The sequence below is a fragment of the Barbatula barbatula genome, assembly GCF_947034865.1.
Source record: "Barbatula barbatula genome assembly, chromosome: 8".
Lineage (NCBI taxonomy): Eukaryota > Metazoa > Chordata > Actinopteri > Cypriniformes > Nemacheilidae > Barbatula > Barbatula barbatula.
In genome coordinates, this window is record NC_136771.1 from 12,426,747 (window position 1) to 12,448,710 (window position 21,964).

At 45.5% G+C, this 21,964-nt stretch overlaps 2 protein-coding genes across 4 annotated transcripts in view; both read right to left on the bottom strand.

Moving 5' to 3' along the window:
• Positions 1-290: 290 nt before the first annotated feature.
• On the bottom strand, positions 291-4,158 carry arl6 (ARF like GTPase 6). 2 transcript variants are annotated; one of them, XM_079463420.1, is made up of 9 exons: positions 4,074-4,158; positions 3,913-3,970; positions 3,129-3,274; positions 2,969-3,030; positions 2,809-2,877; positions 2,624-2,718; positions 2,390-2,519; positions 1,754-1,809; positions 291-1,174 (listed from the first exon to the last, which is right to left on the bottom strand). In XM_079463420.1, exons 3-9 carry the CDS (start codon positions 3,249-3,251, stop codon positions 1,149-1,151), a joined length of 561 nt encoding a protein of 186 aa, XP_079319546.1. In that variant the 5' UTR covers positions 3,252-3,274; positions 3,913-3,970; positions 4,074-4,158; the 3' UTR covers positions 291-1,148. The 2 variants fall into 2 exon arrangements, with proteins under 2 accessions (XP_079319546.1, XP_079319547.1); XM_079463421.1 differs by lacking the exon at positions 3,913-3,970 and having other exon boundaries at positions 292-1,174.
• Positions 4,159-5,941: 1,783 nt separating this feature from the next.
• Positions 5,942-21,964, bottom strand: part of epha6 (eph receptor A6) — a gene marked incomplete at its 3' end in the record, with an annotated part of 98,924 nt that continues 82,901 nt past the window's right edge. Inside the window, exons 12-18 of one of the 2 annotated variants that reach the window (XM_079462817.1) lie at positions 21,462-21,523; positions 14,683-14,892; positions 12,844-12,993; positions 12,338-12,531; positions 11,399-11,548; positions 7,301-7,409; positions 5,942-7,047 (exon numbers count right to left, since the gene is read on the bottom strand). In XM_079462817.1, the coding sequence (XP_079318943.1) occupies positions 7,012-7,047; positions 7,301-7,409; positions 11,399-11,548; positions 12,338-12,531; positions 12,844-12,993; positions 14,683-14,892; positions 21,462-21,523 (911 nt within the window). Of the gene's footprint in view, positions 7,048-7,294; positions 7,410-11,398; positions 11,549-12,337; positions 12,532-12,843; positions 12,994-14,682; positions 14,893-21,461; positions 21,524-21,964 lie in introns of those variants that run through there. The other variant, XM_079462818.1, reaches the window with a different exon arrangement.

A 21,964-nucleotide genomic window follows, 5' to 3' on the forward strand; every position in this document is an offset into this window, starting at 1 on the left:
TGAAGGAGCAGCTGTATCAGCAACAGATGGCCTGTGATTATAAGAGGTGCCATACTTCATTCTCTAATATCTTATATAAATGACTGTGCTGATGATTTGGTCCTAATGAACATGGACATTTGATTTTCCACAACTGGATAACAACAGCCATGTGGTACAAGCCTCTCTGAGCAGCTGTCACTCAGAGATCTGGCCAAATTGATTATTTAAAGAGAAATGGACATTAAAAAAATAAACATGTAAACAAGCAGTTAATCCTGTTAATGTGATTTCAGACGGGACTGCGTGTTAAATTAACCAATGAAGATTTCAATTTAATACGCAGAATAGCTCCTTAGTGTTGGTTTATTCTTTAAACATTCTATTACAAGATCCCTTAACAATTCAAAAAAACAGCAAGAAAAACACATTTGCTAAATATTTGTAAAACATTGAGAAAATTAAAAACATGCTGTCTTCACAAAACAAACCATACAGCAACCGTGACATTACGCTTTTAAACAAAATGCCTATGCAAAATAAATAGGTCCCTAACAAAGAGGAATGTTTTTTTGTGATCAATAGACGTGTCAACCTTTCTGCAAAACACAGAAACACATTTGCATTAAGGTTCAGAGGCAACATGCATAAAATGCATGAAAAGTATATCATACTAACATAGTGACTGAACGGCAGTACTAATATGAGATCAAATAAAACGCTTTAACTAGTTTAACAATTCTGGTTTTAGAGTTTTCTATTCATTCCACGTAAACAAACATATAGTTATAGTAGATATTAAATATGAAACACTGTGTATTTGCTATTAGAGATCTGCTGTTTTTCTTAAAAGCATTACTGTACAGTTTGCATTAGCAAACAAGATGTGTGGTCAAGTTTAAAATGTGATCCCTGTCTGACAGCTATGTCAGAAAAGGTGTTTAAGAACAATGCTTTATAAAATTTTAATTAAAGTTGTGTAATATTTAATAAAGCAAATCTTTTGGAAGGTGCAAATGTCATATAGGTCTTAACACAGAGCTCAGGTGATCACAACTGATCATAACTAGGTTCAGGTGTAAAACGTACAGATACAATTCAAAACATTTCTTAATCCTTGTTTGGTGTAGTTCCATTCCAGCTGTGATGATTCTGTTTTCAGGTTGGTTTTACATTTTCATCGCTCTGATTTGATCTGTTAATGGGAGAAAACAAATAAGATGTGTTACAAAAACAGAACACCAACGTAACTGAACTGATTATACTATGAATATAGGGTTTGGCTAAGAGGAGGTTGGACATAATAAGGTAGGTCTTTGAATTGTCAGCGTTACTGTGAAATAAAAGTTAATGACCATGTATGGACTATAGATGTCCGTGAACTCAGTAATATTTACAGACTCCGGGTGTTACAGTATTTCACAAGCACCACAGACAAAATGATTGAAAATAGGTCTGCATCATTTGGGTTGTATCCTAGCCATAACTGAGAAATACATGATTTTTCCTTTGTATTCACCCCAAAAGTGCAAGAAAACAGCCCAAATGTATGTTCTAACAGCCTGACATAACAGTACAATTATTAAGAGTCAAAACACATCTGTGAATTCAATACTTACTGTGAAATATGTTCTATGAAGGAAATGGAACACAAGAGAAGATAATGCATTTACATTTTACAATTCAATACCTGATCCCCCTTCAAGTGCCACTTGAGCATACCTCTAACAATTAAAAAGAAATCAATGAAACAAATTATGAAATGCGTATTTACCCTGTAGCCATTCTACACCCTCCTGAAGGCCTTCCCCTTTCACTGCATCACTGGCACTGAAACAGAACCCCAGAGGCTTTTCTGTGATTCTTTGCTTTTGGTACGAATTCACAATAGTTCACACTGAATCTTGGGGATAGTTCACTCCAAAATGAAAATTCTGTCATGAATCACTCTTTAGTTGTTCCAAAACCTGTATACTTGTCTTTATTTTGTTTAACACAAAGAAAGCTAATTGGAAGAATGTAAGTAACTGACATTTCTGAGGCATCATTGACTACCATAGTAAAATGTCCCAGAACTTTTTATGGAACTTCTCATTTTGTGTTCAACAGAACATCAACGATGCCCCAGAAATGTCAGTTGCTAACATTCTCCCAAATATCTTTCTTTGTGTCCAACCGAACAAAGAAATGTATACAGGTTTGGAACAACTTGAGAGTGAGTAATTCATGACAATGTTCATTTTTGGGTGAACTATCCCTTTAAATTCAACATTCCATGTTATCTCCATTAATACGGTAATAACAATACACAGGAATTAGAAAAACGTCATTTAAATAAAGTTAAATACCATGTCACACTGCTGTTTCTAAATGCCACATTCTACCAGCTAGCCAGTTTTTGTTTTCTTACCAGATATGCCAGGGTTTGTCTTTAATGTTTTCTAGACACAAGAGTTGGGAAACTGTTACAGCAGACAATGCATCTCTAAGGTCCATCTTGTTGGCAAAGAACAGAATGGGTATCCTCCTGTGCTTAATGTCTGAGACAGAGGAGATGAGCATAAGATGGTTTTACTTTTTATATAATGATTAATTCATTGAGAATTGTTGGTGGATGAGACAGACATTCCACAAAAAAAGGTACCCGGATGATTCAGAAGTGTGTCCAGTTCATCTTTTGCCACCACCATTCTTAGTTTATCTCCACTGTCAATCACATATATGATGGCGTGACCCTCCCTAAAAAAACAACATAGCCGTCATGAAAACCATAAAGACCTAGTTCAATAAGACCGTGCTGTTTTGCAAGCATAAACAGAAGAAACTCACTTGTAATAGTGTTCCCAGAGATTTCGGTACCTGCCTTGCCCCGACATGTCGAAAACTGTGAAAGAAAGACTTCAGAGAAAGGAAAGTCATTGCGTTATTAAATGTCTAAATATGGTCTAGCTAACTATACACTTAATATAAACCTCATTCAAATATCCACCCAGAGCTCTTAAACTTTTCTATGCTGAAACCAATGGTTGGAACGATGTCGTGAGCCTGAGCCTGCAAAACAAATAAAGAAGTACTGAAGCAGAGAGCGCAACAAAACCGTTTAACAACAATAAATCTTTTTTTCACATGAGGCGCACAGGATGGCCTACATTGGATGGCTTTAACTGGTTGATGATGGTAGTCTTCCCGCTGTTGTCCAGACCCAAGCACAGTACATTGACTTCTTTCTTTTTAAGACCCAGCCAACCCGTAAGCTTGTCAAAAAGCCCCATTTGTTTTGTAGGTTGGAGAGTTTCTGGAGAAAGATCACATTAAACACAAGCTCCATTAGATTACTATTCATACATTGAAACGCAGGCTGACAAACCTTGGCACAACAAGAATGACGAGTCTCTTATTTCATCAACCATGTACCTGGTTTGTAATACATTGTCAGTGTTTTGGATAAGAAAACCGACTTGTTTATCATCTGGTTTTTTTTTAATAATCCGATTTACGTGAATGATCTAGACCTGTGTGCAGATCGGGAAGACGCAGCGAGCTGGGCATCAGTAACGTTATTTGATCTGATCAAAGTTCGCTGCTCATGTAGTACTTAAAGCTTTGACATTTAAATATCGGGGTATTTGTATGATTTTTATTTGGGTTAAACACCACTTGTTGTCTCTCGGACATAAAATCGTTTTATTCGCAGTACGGAAACTGTCATGGCAACACATGACCAAACAAAAGCAATCGGCTAATCCACGAGAACACACTTTAATCCTCTGATCTTATTAGCACGCGGGCTAACGCTGCATACGAACGAACGTGCTACACGAATCCAAACGTTTCATTTTACCCATTCAACAACAACCATAGAAGACAGCACGCGTTCTTTGAGAGTTCTCTTTTTTTGCAGATGAAGGCGTTATAGTTAGCAAACTAGCTAACCTGTTTATAGGACACGATCCTCTTTGCTTTTCTTTGTTGCACCGGCCTGGCTCAAGATCTATACCGTCCGGGAAAAAAAGTGATGTCACATGCAGCATTCGCGTGATCCGTGTAAACGGTGTAATGCTCCGAGCAGGGAGACTTGTGTAAGTGACACTTACCGTTCTAGAAACCCCCCGGTCTCGCACTCGCACACCGCTGCTAGGAGACCGATGACGCCTTTTTTCTCTCGCACATTTTACCTCCAGGGCGGCCTCAAGTGAACAACATATGAACTGCAGCGTTGATTAATCGCCCTTTTGCTTATTCACTAGTATTGCATTCAATCCGTTATTTAAGCAAGTGCATTTGGAGTCCAACTTGAATGCATTTTAATATAAAATTGCTGTCAAACATTTGTTTTTAAGCATTATAGTTTGGTCTGTATTAAATAAAAGACCCTTGTACTACTTGAGACCAAGACCGGTATCAGGACCATTTTCTGATGGTTTTGGTCTTGGCCTCGACTGTTTTTGGCCTCGGTCTTGTCTTGGTCTCAGACGTAGTGGTCTTGGGATTTTATTTCAAGACCGGTCAAGACTCTAAATTGCTGGTGCATTGTTTGATTTATGTGTTATCATCGTTCATTGGGGATTTTCCTAAAAGAACTCTGGCAACAAAATGTATACAAAGGCCCACAATATTTAAGATGTGATTGCAAAATACTTGTTGTAGATCTTATAGTATAATATCTGACATGATCTGAAAACGTGATATTGATTTTGTATAATCCTTCCATTAAACATGAGATTTTAGAACAGAACCTTTCTGATGGTTTTGGTCTTGGCCTCGACTGTTTTTGGCCTCGGTCTTGTCTTGGTCTCAGACGTAGTGGTCTTGGGATTTTATTTCAAGACCGGTCAAGACTCTAAATTGCTGGTGCATTGTTTGATTTATGTGTTATCATCGTTCATGGGGGATTTTCCTAAAAGAACTCTGGCAACAAAATGTATACAAAGGCCCACAATATTTAAGATGTGATTGCAAAATACTTGTTGTAGATCTTATAGTATAATATCTGACGTGATCTGAAAACGTGATATTGATTTTGTATAATCCTTCCATTAAACATGAGATTTTAGAACAGAACCTTTGTGCGTTTTTACGTAGATAAGAACACTCACTGTAGAACGCATGATTCTGTAATAATGACTTTTTAGTGTTATGTCGATCTTTTAGCTGGTCTTGGTCTTGTCTTTGTCTCGGCCCCTCAAAGTCTTGGTCTTGTCTTGGTCTCGACACCCTCTGGTCTTGGTGGTCTTGAATACAACATTACTGGGACCAGACTCTGTGTGATCTGCCGTTTTATATTGCATTAAAATTTTGGAATCAGTTTAGCCACAGATGCTGAGTAAAGTATCCACAAAATTGACCTAATGGGTCAGTTACAGATTCAAGGCCTACTGTTATTGTGAATATTTGTACTGGTCCCTCTGTTGTAAGTTGCTATGGATATTTAACCATTAAATATTAATTGAAAGATCATTAAAAGTATTTAAAGTATATTTGACCACAGAGTTGTCATATTCTTGGAAGGAGTAACAGCAACGTTTTACAACACACTTGTCATATGAGGTTTAAATGTATATACGTACACCTACATTAGTTAATATTTGTTGAGCATAATCTTTTTTTACCTATTTGTTCAAAACCTTGCATTACATTAACAGTTTTGTGTATCATGATAGCTTTCTTATTTGACATGCTTGCTTAACACTCACATGTTGGGTTTCCAATTTGTATACTATTCAAACTGTATATTCTATCCTCTTACACAAACCTTTCTGCATTTTTTTATTTTCAATCAACATTATTTAGTTTGATTCATACGCTGTTTTATTCTTTCAAGTCTCAATACAATTTTTTTATGGTCTCGATCTTGTCTTGTTCTCAGACGTAGTATTATTATTTTTTTTGTTTAACACCCCCGTAAAACGAAAGCTTTGTTTGATAAATCTGTTGTGATAGACTCATTAAAAACACGAGACGTATCTGTTAACCTTTATTTTTACAAACATTCAACCTATATCACCTTTAATCTCTCTTTACTCTTTATAAATTATAAAAAATAATGTACAATTAGTTTACTATGAACAATACATGATGATAACCCAGAGTTTTCCCTTGTCCTGCTTGAAGCAATCTGTTCCCTTTGACTTTTAACATTTGCACATTGCAACTTGAGGGTTGACAAGTGGTCTCAGTGTCCTGAACATTTGTCCAGCCAAAAGGGGGGGGGGTAGATTCTCAGCTTAATAACATGGGGTACAGTATTGTGCGTACGTACGTCTGTGTGGAAACCAAGAAGACCTGCTACAGAAAGTTTTGTATGTAGACCTATAGTGTTTATCTAATATCTATATAAGTACATTTTACTGCAATCTGTTACTTAAACGATTCTCCTCTATATGACAATAGTTTCTCAGTCACAAGGCAAACTTATTGAACTATCAGAGGTGTCAAAGAGACTGTACACCACAGTAGACTGAACAAACGTGTGCAGATCTCAACTCTTGTTCTGGCTGGATTTTTATACATTTGTTCAGTTTGGACATGGTGCACAGGGATAAGGAAATGGCTTGCAGTCTACTGAAAGGTCAGACTTAATCCACCGAGCTGACAGCCTGAGGAAGTCAATGGTTTTGTGTGGTATTTTTAAAACAGAGCTATATAATGCTCTTCACTACCTTGGCTCTTTTCTCGGTTTCTAAAGACTGCACATATTGCTTAGAAAAAAAACGAAACAAAGTGCAACCCAAATGAAACAAACTCACATACATACAAATATCAGGATAAATATCAGATGTGATAAATAATGTATAATAGCCATTTAAAGCTGAAGACATTCAACAGATCCGTAGTCTCTCATCTTAGAGGCTCTGGAAGAAGCTTGATGAGTAAAGGAGAAAAACCTCTTAAGACACAATCAATTCAATACATTAAAATAGCAAATATACTATTAAAAGTTCTCAGATTTGGAGTCCAGTCAATCCCAGAACTTGCAGGACGATTGACATATGACATCTTCATAACATGAGAATGGGGCCATTGTTCCATTGTTTACTGTGGTTCCTCTGGGTAAACGGTCCAATTTTCCTGTTACACACACAGTTCATCAAGAAGACAAACAATTCAGGACATTTAGAATCTTTCTTCGGGGTCTTTGCGATTGTGTTCGTATAAGTGTGTTTCAAGTCTTCTGATTGAAATTGAGGCTGCTGAGATTATGATCAGGCCAAAAAGCAGACAGTCCAGACCACAGGGGCTTTGTGTTTGTGTGTTTTAAGGGACTTGCTGGGCTATGCATTTGTATGAGTGTGCGTGTATATGTGTACATGTGTTTTCATACATGGAAGCCACTCTGCTGAACATGAAGGAACTGCAGTCGAAGTGCCTGTATGCTGCTCACTATCCTCCTCTGGTGGCCAATCAGGGTAACCCCAATTCTTCTTATGTCACTGTAAGAAGGAAGAATGGTCACTGGGACAGAATGTAATTTGCTATCCAAAAAATCCACATAGATTTGGGTTTTAAGTAATGCTATGAAATTCAATTTACTCTACCAGTCAAAAGTTTTTGGACTACATTTAAATAAAAAACTGTAAGCTCATCAAAACTGTAGAAAAACAGAAAGGGAACTATGAGGATGATGGTTTTTTTTCAATTTATCATCTTCGTTTTCATTCATTCATTCATTTTCTTCCGCTTATCCGGGGCCGGGTCGCGGGGGCAGCAAGTCTAAGCAGAGATGCCCAGACATCCCTCACCCTAGACACTTCCTCCAGCTCTTCCGGGGGGACACAGAGGCGTTCCCAGGCCAGCCGGGAGACATAGTCCCACCAGCGTGTCCTAGGTCTTCCCCGGGGTCTCCTCCCGGTCGGACGGGCCCGGAGCACCTTCCGGGGAAGGCGTCCAGTGGGCATCCGTAACAGATGCCCAAGCCACCTCAGCTGACCCCTCTCGATGTGGAGGAGCAGCGGCTCTACTCCGAGCTCCTCCCGGGTGACCGAGCTTCTCACCCTATCTCTAAGGGATCGCCCAGCCACCCTGCGGAGGAAGCTCATTTCAGCCGCCTGTATCCGGGATCTTGTCCTTTCGGTCATGACCCAAAACTCATGACCATAGGTGAGAGTAGGAACATAGATTGACCGGTAAATTGAGAGCTTCGCCTTGCGGCTCAGCTCTTTCTTCACCACGACGGACCGGTACATCGACCGCATTACTGCAGAAGCTGCACCGATCCGTCTGTCAATCTCCCGTTCCATCCTTCCCTCACTCGTGAACAAGACCCCGAGATACTTAAACTCCTCCACTTGAGGAAGGAACTCTCCACCAACCTGAAGTGGGCAAGCCACCCTTTTCCGACTGAGGACCATGGCCTCGGATTTGGAGGTACTGATTTTCATTCCAGCCGCTTCACACTCTGCTGTAAACCGTCCCAGTGCATGCTGAAGGTCCTGGTTTGAAGGGGCCAACACGACAACATCATCCGCAAATAGCAGAGACGAGATCGTGTGGTCCCCAAACCTGACACCCTCCGGCCCCTGGCTGCGCCTAGAAATTCTGTCCATAAAAATTACGAACAGAACCGGTGACAAATGGCAGCCCTGCCGGAGTCCGACACGCACTGGGAACAAGTCCGACTTACTGCCGGCAATGCGAACCAAGCTCCTGCTTCGGCCGTACAGGGACCTGACAGCCCTTAGTAAAGGACCACAGACCCCATACTCCCGAAGCACCCTCCACAGGATGCCACGAGAGACACAGTCGAATGCCTTCTCCAAATCCACAAAACACATGTGGATTGGTTGAGCAAACTCCCATGAACCCTCCAGCACCCTGTAGAGGGTGTAGAGCTGGTCCAGCGTTCCACGGCCTGGACGAAAACCACACTGTTCCTCCTGAATCCGAGGTTCTACTATCGGCCGTATTCTCCTCTCCAGTACCCTGGCATAGACTTTCCCGGGAAGGCTGAGAAGTGTGATCCCCTTGTAGTTGGAACACACCCTCCGGTCCCCCTTCTTAAAAAGAGGGACCACCACCCCGGTCTGCCATCCCAGAGGCAATGTCCACGACCGCCAAGCGATGCTGCAGAGGCGTGTCAGCCAAGACAGCCCCACAACATCCAGAGACTTGAGGTACTCAGGGCGAATCTCATCCACCCCCGGTGCCTTGCCACTGAGGAGTTTCTTGACTGCCTCAGTGACTTCAGCTTGGGTGATGGACGAGTCCACCTCTGAGCCCTCAACCTCTGCTTCCTCAATGGAGGACGTGACGGTGGGATTGAGGAGATCCTCGAAGTACTCCTTCCACCGTCCGACGACATCCCCAGTTGAGGTCAACAGCCTCCCACCTCCACTGTAAACAGCGTTGGTAGGGCACTGTTTCCCTCTCCTGAGGCGCCGGACGGTTTGCCATGATCTCTTCAAGGCCAGTCGATAGTCCTTCTCCATTGCCTCACCAAACTCCTCCCAGGCCCAAGTTTTTGCCTCCACAACCACCCGGGCAGCAGTCCGCTTGGCCTGCCGGTACCTGTCAGCTGCCTCAGGAGTCCCACAAGCCAACCAGGCCCGATAAGACTCCTTCTTCAGCTTGACGGTTTCCCTTACTTCCGGTGTCCACCGCCGGGTTCGGGGATTCCCGCCTCGACAGGCACCGGAGACCTTACGGCCACAGCTCCAAGTGGCCGCTTCGACAATGGAGGCGGAGAACATGGTCCACTTGGACTCAATGTCTCCAGCCTCCCTCGGGATCTGGTTGAAGCTCTGTCGGAGTTGGGAGTTAAAGATCTCTCTGACAGGAGACTCGGCCAGGCGTTCCCAGCAGACCCTTACAGTACGTTTGGGTCTCCCGAGTCTGTCCAGCTTCCTCTCCTGCCATCGGATCCAACTCACCACCAGGTGGTGATCAGTTGACAGCTCCGCCCCTCTCTTAACCCGATTGTCCAAAACATATGATGCCATACAAAGTCAATCATCGACCTGCGGCCTAGGGTGTCCTGGTGCCACGTGCACTGATGGACATCCTTATGCTTGAACATGGTGTTCGTTATAGACAAACTGTGGCTAGCACAGAAGTCCAATAACTGAACACCGCTCGGGTTCAGATCAGGGGGGCCGTTCCTCCCAATCACGCCCCTCCAGGTGTCACTGTCGTTTGCCGACATGGGCGTTGAAGTCCCCCAGTAGGACGACGGAGTCCCCAGTCGGAGTACTTTCCAGCACCCCTCCCAGAGACTCCAAGAAGGTCGGGTACTCTGCACTGCCGTTCGGCCCGTAGGCACAAACAACAGTGAGAGACCTAACCCCGACCCGTAGGCGCAGGGAAACGACCCTCTCGTTCACCGGGGTAAACTCCAACACATGGCGGGAGAGCTGGGAGGCTATAAGCAGACCCACACCAGCCCGCCGCCTCTCCCCATGGGCAACTCCAGAGTGATGAAGTGTCCATCCTCTCTCGAGGAGTGTGGTTCCAGAGCCCAAGCCATGCGTAGAGGTGATCCCGACTATCTCTAGTCGGAACCTATCAACCTCACGCACCATCTCAGGCTCCTTCCCCGCCAGCGAGGTGACGTTCCACGTCCCTAGAGCTAGCTTCCGTGTCCAGGGATCGGGCTGTCGAGGCACTCTCCTCCGACTGCCGCCCGATCCACTACGCACCGACCCGCTATGGTCCCTCCCGCACATGGTGAGCCCAGAACCAATCTTCGTTTTTTTGCCTAAAATTTGTAGAAATGTTCTCTTGCCATTTGAGTTTCACCACAAAATGCTGTTTAGCTCCCATCTATTCTGTGCTTTTACTTACTGCTCTTTTTTCATTATTTAGTGGAAGTAATCTTTTATTATATGAAAATGTATTAGTTTATAATGAAAACATTTTTGCACAATTATACTTTTGTCTACAAAATATTTTTTTAGACAATGAGAAACATTTTAAAACTTTTGGCTATATTTGCTATTGGTATAGTTTTTAGTTATGGTAAAGTATAACAAATAATCAGATTGATGTCTTCAACACATTATGAAAATGTAATATTTATTTTTGAATAAATCTAAACTGTACCATTAAATACTTAACTCTATTTACTTTTTGTTTTTAATATGTAATAGAGTTAACACAGTGATTATTACATTAGATTGTTTACCAGCAAATATTGTCTGAACATTGTATAGCAATGCATTCCTGGAAGTTCTTGGTAATTTGTTTTCAGTTCATTCCCCCAAAATAAAGATTTGTGAATTCAATAACGACCTTATTTCCCAAAAGTGCCTGTTTATTTTGTGATACAGTAAACGGCTTACTGACTAATGATGAAAAAACATTTCTGAATGTATGAAACGCATGCCTTAGGGTGACGTGAAAGATCAATAATGTTATAACTGCAGCACACACGAAACAATAATATCAACTGAACATTAGTTAATTCGGTAGTTTTGACTCCACTCACTCAATACTCATGCTGGAGATTGAATCCATGGTTGTGTACCCTGCTGCTATGAAGTTGTTCTTGTATTGGCTCATTTTGATTGAGTCCAACCAATCACTGATGGATATGAAGAGAGGGTAGTCTGGCATATCCTCAGGGGATTCTGGAAAGCTGAACATAGTGTATGTGAAAAAAAACAATGTACAATCACTTGGAACCGAGACAAGTTATGAGGTTTTGGTTTCATATAATCTGGCAACATATCAAGGGTTTTATCTGCCCCAGGAACATGTTTTTCAAGCAGCCACTAAATAGGAACAATTTAAAAAGCTTGATAAATGCTGATGCTTTTGCTGTTTAAGCTCAGTTTATAATACTGACACTCATAGTGCATCTGAATCAGCTCCATATTTCAGTACAAACACTATATAGTGACCAGGGAGATAGGTTGGCCCAATGTCAAAATGATCAAGTGTACCAAAATGTTTGTTATCTTAAATGCACATAACAAATGAAACATTATTAATCATGTATGTTGACAACAGCGGACCCTTTTCACAGTCCTGCACTCGCTGGTAAGCGCAACTATGGCTACTGTTGAGGTGTATGTGCTTTTGTAATATGAATGTATCTTATGTATGTTTTTTCCCCCATTTACATTGTTTTATAAATTATGTCATTACACTTCATGTTTATAATGTTTCTAATATTTCAATGTTTTATTGCAGTCGCTTAAAAATCTAATGTATATAGACTACAAGTTATTTTTTTAATAGTGACATTTTGCTACACAATGTTGCAACTGGACATTGATTCGTCATGTTCCCAGTATTTATTGTCTTTTGTCATGCACGTGTACATGACATACTCATTTACGATGTAGGAAGCTGTTTGAGATGCGCTCTTTTTGACTGAAATAAGCAACTTCAATATCAAAACAATGCGTTTATGAAGTTATACCTATTTACATCCTCGACCAGTGTGAGCAGGCTGCTGGGATTGCAAATTAGCTTATCAAGAAAATTGACCATGTCGCTAAAACGTGGGCGCCGATTGCGGTCCTTCTGCCAGCAGAGTAGCATGAGCTGGTGCAGCGCCACAGGGCAGCCCATGGGTGCAGGGAGCCTATAGCCCTCCTCTATAGACAGGATAACCTATGGGGGAGAGGGGACAAAGAACCTTACTGGCATACAAATTTATTGTCTGGATAAATGTACATCCCATTTCATTAATATTTGCATATGCAAATTAAGAATACTATCAACTATCGAGGTGCATAATATAATTTTATACAAAATATTAGACCTTTTGTGATTATTTTATGTACAGTAAGTTGAACAATAATGCCAGGGAGCATGTCAAATCTTTATCTCGGGGACTAGGGCAGTCCAATTTAAGGTCACAAATTAATCTTGTTGCTCAGATAGCTTTATATCTATTCTTAGAATCAAAATAAAGTTACTCACATCTTGATTGGACATCTCCCAGTAGGGCCGCTCCCCATAAGACATCACCTCCCACATGACAATACCGTAACTCCACGTATCACTAGCTGAGGAAAACTTCCTGTAAGCAATAGCCTCCGGAGCTGTCCAGCGGATAGGAATTTTACCACCCTGGAGTATAAAAATTGTTTTAATGTGATAATAGCATACAGCCAATTACATTGAAACTCCTAAGCAATCAAAATAGATCATGTGTTGATCGAACATTTTATATTGAAAAGTGAGTAGCTTATTATATACTGTATAATATTTCTAGTTGTGTTACTTTAATTGCAGGCACCTTAAGCGTTGTGGGCTTTATAAACATACATTTTTTAATTTGTGCACTTTTGTCTTGTTAAACTAATTATGGTACAAATTTACAACAAGGTTGTATTACATTAACTATCATAAACTAAACAATACATCAACAATTATTAATCTTAATTCATGTGAATTTTTGCATTTACATTTAACATTTAAGACCAAGTTGAATCTGTTAACATCTAGCCAGTTAGTTAATGAACAAATATGGACAGTATTGGCACTAACTTCATCAACAAAGATGAATAAACGCTGAAAAACCGTATTTTTCATTATTAGTGTTAATAAACTCTATAGTATTACTCTAAGTATATCACTTACACAAATAAATAACATTTAAAAATATATTTATTGAATTATATATAATTTCACACTTAAATAGACCTTAAACTTTTATACTTTTTATATAACTGTTATAATAAAAGTGCAAAAAACCTTTAACTTAAAAAATATATAATTTATAGTGTTGTGATGCAATAAACATTTTTAATCTAATTAATTACATGATGTTGCGATTAATTAATCTAATTAATCGAAACTTAGTAACACATCACATTTGGGGCCAAAATGTAATTTGAAGCCATAATAAGACAAAACAGAAAGTATCTTCAGATTTTCAGAAGCTAAAGCTATCATAATATTGTTTTTTCAGAAGCTGAAATATAATAATTGAAGAACAAACAGTTTGGTTACTAACATTCTTTAGAAATGTTTTCATGTTTGAAAAGACATAAGGGTGAATAGGTGTAAGTATGGTTTTTGGGGCAAACTATCAGCAGTTTATTAGTATTGTTATTATTTAACATTTTCATTTTAATACTGTTAAAAATCTTTGAAAAACTAAAAACTGCCAGTAGGTGGCGGTAAATGCCATTTATTCATTAAATTCACTGAATTCACTGAATGACATTTGGAATGAGTCACTGATGAATTAATTCACCCAATTAATTCGCTCAAGAAACGCCACGCTGTTTGTTCCTCAGAGACATGTCTCCTGAGGCTTTTTTATTTTTAATATATTTCCGTTGAAAATTTTGAAGAACTCATTCAGGGTCATTTTTGTATCTTTATTTTTAAGTTCATTCTGACAGTACTCTGTATGTTATATATTACGCAGTAAGGTGTTGCCAGCATCATATTTGTCACCAGTCAACTGTATGAAATGTAAGATGACCTTCTTATGTCTGGGGCATTTGCGCTAAATGCCTAAAAACTTCTCGTTCATTTTTCATAATATTATTTTAAATGCACTGCCCTAATAATTATATATAATTTCAATAACATAAAGAAATGCTTGTGGTTAAAGTTTTTTTTGTGTAACACTAAACAATAATTTTCTCACAATAAACTAATATATTGAAATCATTATTACTTTACTCCTTTGTAATGATTAGCACAAAAATGTCAAGTACTGTATTCATATAGATTTGATTTATAACTTTTTGAACATCCCTGGATTTAAATGAGCCAATACTGAAGTGGGCGTATGTGACTTACTGTGGTGGTGTAAGCTGCCTCCGGGTCGTCCTCCAGCACCCTAGACAGGCCGAAATCCGACACCTTACACACTAGGTTGTCATCCACCAGAATATTCCGGGCTGCCAGGTCCCGATGGACATAGCCGATGTCAGACAGGTACATCATACCCGATGCAATGCCACGCAGCATACCAACCAGCTGGATCACTGTAAAGTGTCCGTCATGCTTCTACAAAAGAAAAGAGGAGGAGAAAAAGATGGAAGTCAATAAGAAAAGCGAAGAAAAATAATCGGAGGCGGAGTCAAATCACTAATACAAATGTTCAGTTCAAAGAAGACTTAAAGGACCAGTGTGTATTTTTTTGGTGGATCTATTGACAGAAAGGCTGTATAATATGGTTAACTGGTTAAAATGGTCTAATTACATGGAATTCGCCGTGTTGTTTCTTAGCCCTAAATGGACAAAATGCTTTTCAGAGCGTTTTTCGTAAATACGTTATCTCCTTCGGCAAAGAGCGAAAATGTGACAACATCCAACATCCCTAGATGCCACAAAACGTCCCGGTTACGTATGTAACCTCTGTTCCCTGATGGAGGGAACAAGACGTTGTGTCGAAGCCGACAGATGGGGTTCGCCCTTGAGAACCAATCGTCTCTGACTATTTTGAAAAGGCCAATGAAATTGGCGAATGAAATTTGCATGCCGGGCTCCGCCCCCGGATATCCGGGTATAAAAGGGGAGCCGGCGTGCTCATTCATTCACCTTTTGTGCTGAGGAGCCTGAGAGCATCTCGTGACTGCTGCAGCGGACGGCTATTGTCGTGGCAAGAAGGACACAACGTCTTGTTCCCTCCATCAGGGAACAGAGGTTACATACGTAACCGGGACGTTCCCTTTCTGTCGGTCTCTCGACGTTGTGTCGAAGCCGACAGATGGGGTTCCTATGGAAAACGCCACGGCACTAGCCGCGTCACAATCTCTAGCGAAGCGACGTTGACCGGCCTGGGCGAGCCACACGTGAGCGCTATCGCGAAATTTGTAACCTTCCAGTGGGCAGGCAGGGGCTCCCAGAGCTTTTGGCAAAGATGAGTAGCCCCTGCCCTCTGCCAACTCAGACGGCCCCATTGGCGAGGGCCATCCAGTCGTAGGGCTACTGGGTAAGCGCTGTTCCTTCAATGAGGACGTGCGCTACGGAGACCACTTCCCACCCTAGGGGGGAATACAGTGGAGACACCAACATGGTCTCACCAAATAGGGGAGAACTCATGGGAGGTATGTGCGGAATGCCGCAAGGTGGATGTCCACCTGGGGAGGTCATGGGTTGCCACGCGGGGAACCATCTCATGACGACATCTCAGACGGAACCACCCTAGTGGGGGGTTTCTACGTGTGGGGCACTAGGTCCGGTTAGAGCTATATGTAATAACTCAGCTTGATACCCGGCCATAGGCGGCAGGGCTGCTCCGCCGAGCCCGCCGCCCTGAGTGCTATTGATGGATGGACGGACTGCCTATTCTTCACCCTTGGGGAAAGAAGGGAGGCAGCCCATAGCGCACTGGTCCACCTCAGAAGGGGAATGGCGCTATGCGCAGGCGTACGCCCCACGACTGCTGGTCTCACCTGCTGGCAAGACTCGAGCTGCCGACTCCCCACGGAGGTTGTAAGCCTCTGCGAGGTATAGCGTAGCCCAACCCGCAGCTCTACAGATGTCTGCCAGAGAGGCGCACTAAGCCGATGCCCACGAGGAGGTCACACCCCGAGCGGAGTGTACCGTCACTCAAATGGGCACGGGCTAGGATCGGCACGCCGTAGTGACGGCGTGTGCGACCCAGCGCTACAACTCTCCTCGGATACAGCACTCCCGTTGCTGACCTCCATAACAGACAAGAGCTGCTCAGGGCCTTGAAGCCCTCAGTGTGGTTCGAGTAGAGGCGCAATGCGCTTACTGGACACCCCACGTACAGGTTGGGTCTTTCTCCCGGTGTGGGAGCGCCTGCAAGTTCACCACCTAGTCCCAAAGGGGGGCGGCGGAACTTTGGGCACGTAAGTCGGCCGGGGTCTCAGGATCACGTGAGAGTCACCGGGCCTGAAATTTGGCAATCGGTGGACACGGAATGCTTGCAGGTGCCTCACCCTCTGGATGGACTCGAGCCCCAGCAGGAGAGCCAACCCCCCTCGCAGAACGAGGAAGGGGCTCTCGGCAGGGCCCGAAAAAAGGGGACCCAAAGGTCCACCTTAAGGTCCCAAGAGGGTACGGGGCGCGGACGAGGCCTTAGCCCCTCGCGCCCTAGAGGAACCTAATAATCAGGTCATGCCGCCCCAGAGGCTCACCAGCAACTGGTACGTGATAACCGCGACAGCGGGTACCCACGTTCCAATGTGGAAGGGGAGATTACTCCCCAGCCTCTCCTGCAATAGGACAGCACGTTCCTGAGCGAGCAATTCCGCGGGTCTTCTCCTCGAGAAGAGCACCAGGACGAGAAGGGGCGCCACTTAAAGGCATCCAGCCTTGTGGGCATGGCCCTTGCCTGAGTGACAGTCTCCACCACTGAGGGGGGTAGGTCATCCAGGAACTCCTCGTCCCATCCAGGAGCCAGACCCAGAGGTCCGGCTCGAACGCCACAACGTGTCCATCCCCTGCGAGTAGGCCCTTCGCCAGGGGATTTGGCCAGGGGGAGTTGTCGTCAGGAGTATTAGCTCCGAGGACCAAGTGTAGTTGGGCCCGTAAGGCGCAACTAGCAGCACTTGATACTCCCTTCCCAGACCTTGCACAGGACCTGCGCAATGAAGCTCACTGGGGGGAAGCGTAGTTCCGCTTGTCCCGCGGCCAGCTGCGCGCTAGGGCCTCCGTGTCGAGGGGGGAGCCTCGACCAGGGAGTGCCCAGCGGCACTGGGGGGTGTTCAGGGAGGCAACAGGTCCACCTGTGCCCGCCCAAACCACACCCAAGCCGGCCGCAGTGGTGGAGTCGTCACTTCCCACGAGGCGTCAACTGACGAGAGAGCGCTTGGCTGTCTGGTTCAGGACATCCGGTGGTCATGTGACCTGCAGGGGCTTTGCCACCTGCTGTCTCCACTGGAGGCTGCGCGCTAGGGCCTCCGTGTCGAGGGGGTCCTCGTCCAAGGAATGCCCAGCGGTACTGGGTGGTGTTCAGGGAGGCGACAGGTCCCCCTGTGCCCGCCCAAACCACACCCAGGCCAGCCCGCAGGGGTGGAGTCATCACTTCCCACGGGGTGTCAACTGACGAGAGAGCGCTTGGCTGTCTGGTTCAGGACGCCCGGTGGGCATGTGACCTGCAGGGGCCTTGCCACCTGCTGTCTCCACGGGAGGAGGCGTTTTGGGCGAGTTGCGATGACTGCAGCGAGCGAGTGCCACCCTGAGGTTTAGTACGCTACGCCGGTCGTGCTGTCCGGGCCAGTATGCTGGCTCTGCACGAGAGGCCGGAGCCTCATCAGTGCAAGCAGGACAGCTAGCAACTTGAAGGCAGTGATCTGCCAACGCAGGCGGGGGCCCGTCCAGCGACCCGACACTGCGCGCCCATTGCACACCGCACCCGCACCCCGTAGGGAGGCGTCTGTCGTTCCACGACCGGCCTCAAGACCTGCTCGGGGTTAGGATGCGACGGCAGCAGGTGTAATGACGATACGCCTACTGCCGGTGCGCCACGCTCTCCAGGGAACTCATCTCTGTAGTCAGTGCTGTCGCGGTCCCATGTGCGTCAACCCGAGGGGGACAGGCCACCCCCGAGGACACCATGCCCAGGAGCCTCTGAAACTGATTTCAGGGGACCGCTGGCTGCTGCCTGAAAGTTCAAGCAGCTCAGCACTGACTGTGCGTGCTCGTGAGCGAGCACGCCGTCATGGAGACAGTGTTGAGTTCTCTACCAGGAAAAGGGGGAGCTCCGCGCCAGGGAGAGCTGCTCTCTTTTTCCCGGCTGACCCGTTTACTGACATGCCAGCCCCTCGACAGTGCCGAGGGAACTGTACATGAGAGTATGCGGTCAGTTGTCATGAACCACTCCTGGCGTCTGACAGACACCAGGACGCGCTTCTGCGCCTCCCGAACGGCACCCTTGCAAGGTGCTGCTCAAGGTATGCAGCGACCCCTGGTTTTGGGGATGATGAAGTGCGGCTGTCGAAGCCACTGGACATCTCGGCCGAGGGGACGGTTCGATCGCCTTCGCCAGAGGGGTGGCAGCCCCGGCCTGGAGCACAGGAACATCCCTGCCTCTGCTGAGGTAAGAGGATGCCTGAAGTCCGGCGGAGGTCTGGCGAGCTGGATCGAATGCCGAGACGGACCACACTCCCAGCCACCGTGATGGTTTGAAATGCTAACCAAGCACCCAGAGACCTCACAGGGGGGGCTGCGATCTACTTCATCAACCCGCGGGGGTTGGTTCAATGACTAGCAGTGCTGTTCTCCCCGGGGGGAACGGCTCCGCTAAATCACCTGCCAGGCGATGGCGCAGCTCGACGCACCGTCGAAGCGAGAGTGCTGAGGGCTGCTTTATACTCGTCATTGCGTGCCGCCACGACGCAACGTCGAGTTGCCGAACACCATCTTTCAGAGGGTGAGAGCGGCTGCAAGTGGGACCCAGAGAGAGACCTCTCCTTGTGAGAAGGCGGGCACTAGGCCCCCGAAGGGGCCCAGAAGGTGTTTGGGACGCGGCAGGGACCGCCCCAGTCCGACCATCCAGCAACCCAGGCTGGGTCGGGCCCGATGGTTCAATCTCTCTAGGTGGTCCTTCTCTTGACGTCCTCCTCCGGGGGGCCACCTGCGGGGGCACCAGAACCGGAGTCGACGCTGGAGAAGGCCAGGGCTGCTGGGGGCAGACCACGTGCGAGACCTCGACGGCCGAAAGGCGGCCGGGTCACAGCAGGCCGGTCTGTTTCTACACTGTCAAGAGGCTGCTGGAGCAGTCCTTGACAGCGCCACCAATCAGCCGACCTTGCGAGAGGGGAGTCGGGAAAGTGGCCTTTCTCGACATCGCCCCCCTGCGCAAGATTGGGTCCGAGGCATCTTTCCGGGCCACTGATGTGGACATCGTCCGACCCCGCCTGCGCTGCCACCGCGGTCCCCGGAGGGCCAGTCGGCGGCGGCACTACTTGGGTCGGTCTTACCCCGTGGGGCTCTCTTTAGCGCCCTGGCCTGCAGGAAGGCCATGCGTAAGAGTGGAGGCAGCTTGGTCCACGGCACTGCCAGCCCCAACACCAGAGATGTTGAGACCTTACATGCCCTGGACGGTGAGTCTAGGTCAAGCCCCCCAGGTGGCCGCCGTCTGCGGATACCCGCGACTGCATGCTCCACCCAGGGTGCACTGACATAGTCCCTAGCTGCCTCCCCGCCCCGAGGGAAGAGAGGGCGATAGAGTCAGCTAAACGGAAGCGCGCCGAAAGGGACGCTCCAGGTCTTACTGAACTCCTTATGCAGCTCGGTAAAACTTGGCACTTGAGCCGGGCCCAATGTGCGAGTACCCAGCCGCGAGCACCAGGGCTGCACCGCAACCCGACGCTCACGGCGGTCCGAGCGAGCATGGCTGACATCTTGACGTCTGCTCTCACCTGTGCTCGACCTCCCGAGGGAGGGAGCTTCAGGGAATCGCCAGAGTCTGATGCCAGCAGGTCGCGCTCCGATGTTGCAAGAGACACCTCATCTCCACGGCTCGTGTCCGAGCGCGTGGCTGAGGAATAAGATGGCTTAGGACCATCCTTGGGGACCTGCTAAACAAGCGAGACGGGGCGCGAGCGGTCCGCGAGCCGACCGGCTGACGGATTAACGCTCACGATAATCCCCACATCACCCTCGCTGCTCGCCGCCGCTGACGGCAGGGCCGTAGCCGCTGCGGTCACAGAACGGGAAGCAAACGAGGTGGTGGCTTGCTCTTGACAGAACGTAGCCAACGTGACGCAACGTCTGAATAGCCGTCCGCCCGCAGTGACGCAACGTCTGACTAGCCATCCGCGCGCAGTGACGCAACGTCTGAATAGCCATCCGCGCGCCGTGCGGGCAGGACGAATCCACGAGGCTGCCACAGTGATCGGACCCCCGAACACTTGCGGCAACCACCGTGTCCGTCCCCGTCCTCGATGAGTGTACTGCACCCAAGAGATCAGCGGGCAATGCCACGCTGAGGAAATTGCTCTTTTAGAAAAATACCTCAGGAACTGCCAGGACGCCCAGCGCGTCGTAGAAATCGGCAATTCGAAGAATGTCATCAGATGCGAAGGCTCCGAAGAACAAAAGGTGAATGAATGAGCACGCCGGCTCCCCTTTTATACCCGGATATCCGGGGGCGGAGCCCGGCATGCAAATTTCATTCGCCAATTTCATTGGCCTTTTCAAAATAGTCAGAGACGATTGGTTCTCAAGGGCGAACCCCATCTGTCGGCTTCGACACAACGTCGAGAGACCGACAGAAAGGGAACTTCATACACTGGACCTTCTGAAGTCTGAAATTCAATTGTGAGTGCAAAGACTTTTCTATTCATCTAAAATTATACTTTAATGTGAAAAAAATCTATACAAATACTCCATGTGTTCTAAATCCATAAATATTCCATAATTTCATAGATGGTCATAAAACTATGCCTAAAAATCATATATAACTGGGTGTTTAAAAATGCAGTTTAAACTAGTTTTACGTGAAGTATTTCATGTAACGCATGTCAACTTTCGTAACATATTTCAGGTCAAGAACCGGTTTGTTGGTGAGTTAAAAACATACTGTATTTGCTATTAAAAGGTTTCTACAAGGAATATCAGGTGTAAGTGCAACACTGATGTTGAATGAGATCTTGTACCCTCAGAAAAGAGTCTAATGATCCATTCTCCATGTATTCCACCACTATCATGACAGGCCGACCTACAAAGAAAAAAACAGGACACCTTTTAGTAATGGAAAAAGATACAGAGAGAAAAACAGAAGGAAATGGGACATGGATCGTAACATAACTCATATCACTCTAGTGCCTTTGTGTGTTTTATACTGTCGGAGAATACACGTTTGAAAAGGCCAGTACACCAAAAGTCAAACAGAATTTATCGCAAGTATTTTAATATAAATAAAACACTTCAGTTCTGCTCAATGCTCAGTTTCCATGAGGCCATATATAATGTTGTTATGCAAGCATCTGTTACTCTCTGCTCCCTAGGGGATTCTTTTTAACTTTACCGCAAAGAGCCTCAATGATTCCTTAATCATTAATGCAAATGAGTGAAGAGTGGAACAGATAAAAGAAATCAGCTAAGTAGTTTTTTTTCCACATGGAGGCTGAGCACAGTTGTTTACACAATCGGTAATGTT